Source organism: Micropterus dolomieu, linkage group LG08 (assembly GCF_021292245.1).
Source record: "Micropterus dolomieu isolate WLL.071019.BEF.003 ecotype Adirondacks linkage group LG08, ASM2129224v1, whole genome shotgun sequence".
In the NCBI taxonomy this organism is placed as follows: Eukaryota; Metazoa; Chordata; class Actinopteri; order Centrarchiformes; family Centrarchidae; genus Micropterus; species Micropterus dolomieu.
Genome location: NC_060157.1, coordinates 9,673,094 through 9,677,833, shown reverse-complemented (window position 1 = coordinate 9,677,833; position 4,740 = coordinate 9,673,094). Strand labels below are relative to the sequence as shown.

The 4,740-nt window shown below is 42.2% G+C and overlaps 1 protein-coding gene across 1 annotated transcript in view; it reads left to right on the top strand.

The window, feature by feature from the left end:
- Nucleotides 1–234: 234 nt before the first annotated feature.
- The window catches only part of LOC123974670 (oviduct-specific glycoprotein-like), a 5,712-nt gene continuing 1,206 nt past the window's right edge, over nt 235–4,740 (top strand). Inside the window, exons 1-10 of the mRNA XM_046055505.1 lie at nt 235–461; nt 538–594; nt 1,296–1,458; nt 1,585–1,709; nt 1,801–1,924; nt 2,011–2,193; nt 2,322–2,438; nt 2,559–2,691; nt 3,460–3,787; nt 4,013–4,723. Coding sequence (XP_045911461.1) covers nt 235–461; nt 538–594; nt 1,296–1,458; nt 1,585–1,709; nt 1,801–1,924; nt 2,011–2,193; nt 2,322–2,438; nt 2,559–2,691; nt 3,460–3,787; nt 4,013–4,723 — 2,168 coding nt within the window. The remainder of the gene's footprint in view (nt 462–537; nt 595–1,295; nt 1,459–1,584; nt 1,710–1,800; nt 1,925–2,010; nt 2,194–2,321; nt 2,439–2,558; nt 2,692–3,459; nt 3,788–4,012; nt 4,724–4,740) is intronic.

Below are 4,740 nucleotides of genomic sequence, written 5' to 3'. Positions count from 1 at the left end.
ATAATTTTGTAATTTGAGTGACCTGACCTGTTAAGCTTAGTTTTTGACCTAATACTGCCATGTCTGTCGCTTTAAAGGTCTCTGGTTAATCATCGCCAGCTTGGGTAAGTTTATAATTTGCAACAATCAGAATCACCAGTCTTGTTAGTAGATAAATAATGTACCTAAGTCAACAATTCTTGGTAAACAAGGGTTTTTATATCACTGATATCTCTGAAATCTAATTAAACCATCATGATTTTCTTCCTTGTCTCAGCCTCTTCCTCCAGGCTGGTGTGTTACTATAACAGCTTGGCAGAAAGCAGAACGGGAAACGGGAGATTGACGGTGTCAGATATTGATCCGAACCAGTGTACCCATCTGATCTATGGCTTTTCAGTCATTAACAATCAACATCAATTGGTCCCCAGCAGTGAAACTGACATACAACGCTATCAGTCCTTTACTGAACTCAAAACAAAGTCAGTGCCTTGGAAAAATTATGCTGAACTGTCCGTTTTGTTAAGTAATCTTTACTAAACTTTTATGCTCCCACAGAAATCCACTGCTCAAAACCCTGTTAGCGGTTGGTGGCCTGACCTTTGACACACAAAAGTAAGTTACTTACATGAACATTTAGGCCTTTTGTGCAAGTGCAAAGACACGTGTAATCAGGGCTTTCACTGAGCTATAGGGGTCCCAACAAATTTGAGAATGTCCGTAAATAATTTAATTGCCTGATTCATCAACAGACATAAACAAAATATGTAAATACATACTTAAACATAATACAGCAAGTAAAAATATTTATTCTTGATACCTTCATTACATTATGTGAAACCAACAGGAAAAAATCATGCAAAATTAGTATGTGCAAATAAAAGCAAACACCAAATGGATTTCGGTTTTCATTCAAATATTTAAGCACAATTATTTTTTTTATTTTGTTTGTTTTTTTATTTTGTTTTTTCAACCAAAAATAAAATGTGTTGGATGTTTGTATTAAAACTAATGCAAACTCAGTGGAACCAAATGAATCACTAGAGGCCAATACCAAAACATTTTAACATGCATTTTGTCTTTTTCCTCCCTTTTTACTAACATTTGTACAAAATGTATTGATGTCTAATAAGTAGCTGCACATCGATAATTGTCTGGATCATTTTCATGATAATTATGAGTGAAAACAATAGTAACCAGAACATTTGGCTAAAGCGTATATTTGTTTTTGTACACGTGACTTTGTTCTTTACTCTGGTCTTTGTGTTTCTAGTACTAAATCATTGAGATGACTGTTTTGTTGAAATGTTTGCCAGATTCCGTACAATGGTGTCAGCACGAAACAGAGCAACGTTCATCCAGTCTGCTATCACACTACTGAGAGAAAATGGGTTTGATGGGCTAAACCTTGACTGGAGACTCCCTAGAGGAGCTAGATGCCAAAAACAGGACAAGAGGAGGTTCACACTGCTATGCAAGGTCAGAGATTGAATTTGTTTTTCCTGGGACAGACACTGTCAGGAATATTGTATGCCATACTGTTTATGCAATGCATGAAAATATTAGATTGCATACTTAACAGGCACTGAATCATGTGTTGTATAGGAGCTCAAAGAGGCCTTTGAGGAAGAGGCAACAAAAGCTAACCGTGACAGATTAATCATCACTGCTAGTGTCTCTGCGGAGAAAGCAACCATCCGTGCCTGTTATGAAGTTGCACAGATTGCCACGTAAAACTTATTTAATGTAATTCTTGACATTATAGCAGTCATTTGCTTTTATCATCTGTTGATAAATGTGATCTCATCTGCATTTTCTCAGGTACCTGGATTTCATTAATGTACTGACATTTGACTTTCATGGCCCCTGGGAAAATGTCACAGGACATCACAGCCCCTTATACAGAGGATCCCATGACACTGCAGACAAACTCTACTCTAACACTGCAAGTACAGGGATTCATATTTTACCCACAATAAAATTTTTCTATTTAGATCTCATGCTAATTGTTTTTAATTCACTACATTTTAGGACTCTGCCATGCAATATTGGCGGGACCAGGGAGCACTCACTCAAAAGCTAAACCTGGGTATAGCTGCCTATGGGCGAGTCTTTAGCCTCTCCTCTGCTTCCACTGATGTTGGAGCACCAGTCAGTGGTGCTGGGGTGGCAGGCTACTACACCGGTGAAGACGGATTCTGGGCCTCTTATGAGGTAACACTGCAATTAATATCTATAGCCTTATAATAAGATAACTGCTTTGACTGTATTGTTTAGTGTAACACATATCTGTTGCTATTAACACATTAGACCTAAATATGACATTTGAAGTTTCTTTTCAGACTTGTCTTTATGTTGAAGATGTTAAAATCCACTTGATAACTGATCAGAGAGTTCCATATGCCACTAAAAATAATCAGTGGGTTGGATTTGACAACAAAAACAGCCTTGATACTAAGGTAATCATCTTTTTAATTTAAGCTATTGCTCAGTAACATTTTTGTATATGACTGGTTGTGTGCAAATCTGGTTTTGTCCACATTACTTCAGATGAAGTGTTTTCTTCCTCAACCTCTCAGGTCAATTACCTAAAAACTAACAACTTTGGAGGAGCCTTTGTCTGGTCACTGGACCTGGATGACTTTAGTGGACAATTCTGTAAACAGGGTAATTACCCTATTATCAGCCACCTGCATACTCTCCTGGTTCCAGGTAAACATATGCAAAAAGTGTCTATTCTATCCCTTTATGGGGTGGTGGATTTTATGGGCTGTTTGAAATAATAACATCATAATTAATGTAGTTACATTTTATTTACTTTAATCCATTTTCCTATGCAGTGTGCCGAAGTAAATTCTTTCTATTTGAAATTTCAGCAATTATGCTCATATGATGTGATAATCAAGCAAAATGTGACAATCTAACTCTTGCCAATTTTAGGTTTTCCTGGCATTACCACTACAACTACTACCCATCCTACCACACGCAATCTGACATCCACTGCGACAAAAACCAAAACCACTACACCTGCCAATACCAGATATGAAGTGTCTACTGAAAACCAACATGAAGGAAAGAGATTTAAGAGAGCTATTACTACAAAACCTTCATCTACCACAACAACTCCCCGCACTACAACTAAAACAACTCCGCCTACAACAACCAAAACAACTCCACGTACAACAACCAAAACAACTCCACGTACAACAACCAAAACAACTCCACGTACAACAACCAAAACAACTCCACGTACAACAACCAAAACCACTCCCAGAACTACAACCACAACAACTCGCCCCACTACAACTAAAACTACTACCCCTACAACAACCAAAACAACTACAAGAACTACAACCAAAACCACACGCCCCACTACAGCACGTTCAACAACCAAACTAACAACCAGAAGGACAACCACAACTCCCCCCACGTCAACTAAAACTCCGACTGCAACAACCAAAACAACTCCCCACACTACAGCTCCCATTTCAACACCTCCCCTGACTACAAGTCCTCCAACTACATCAATTCCCCTCACGACAACACCTCCCCTCACCACAACAATTCCAATTACAACACCTCCCCTCACCACAACAATTCCAATTACAACACCTCCCCTCACCACAACAATTCCAATTACAACACCTCCCCTCACCACAACAATTCCAATTACAACACCTCCCCTCACCACAATTCCCCTCACCACAACTGCCCCTACGACAACACCACCTACCACAACTCCACCTACCACAACCACGCCCCCTACAACAACGCCCCCTACCACAACCACTCCACCTACAACAACAACGCCCCCTACAACAACTCCACCTGACACAACTCCACCAACAACAATTCTACCGACAACCACTCCACCTACCACAACCACTCCACCTACTACAACGACTTCACCTACCACAACAACACCCCCTACAACAACTCCACCTACCACAACAACTCTACCTACCACAACAATGCCCCCTACAACTCCACCTACCACAACTCCCCCTACCACATCACCACCTACCACCACAACTCCCCCTACTACAACATCACCACCTACCACCACAACACCACCTACCACCACAACTCCCCCTACCACCACATCACCACCTACCACCACAACTCACCCTACCACCACAACTCCGCCTACAACTCCACCTACCACAACAACTCTACCTACAACTCCACCAACCACAACTCCTCCTACAACAACAACACCACCTACCACAACAACGCCCCCTACAACTCCACCTACCACAACCACTCAACCTACCACAACAACGCCCCCTACCACAACACCACCTACCACCACAACTCCCCCTACCACCACAACACCCCCTACCACCACATCACCCCCTACCACCACAACACCACCTACCACCACAACTCCCCCTACCACCACAACACCACCTACCACCACAACTCCGCCTACCACAACCACTCCACAAACAACAACTCCCCCTACGACCACTCCACCCACAACTCCAACCCCGACAACCACTCCACCTACCACAACAACGCCCCCTACAACTCCACCTACCACAACCACTCCACCTACCACAACAACGCCCCCTACCACCACAACTCCCCCTACCACCACAACTCCCCCTACAACTCCACCTACCACAACAACTCTACCTACAACTCCACCGACCACAATTCACCCGACAACAACACCACCTACCACAACAACTCCCCCTACAACAACTCCAGCTACTACAACAACTCCACCTACCACAACAACGCCCCCTACGACAACTC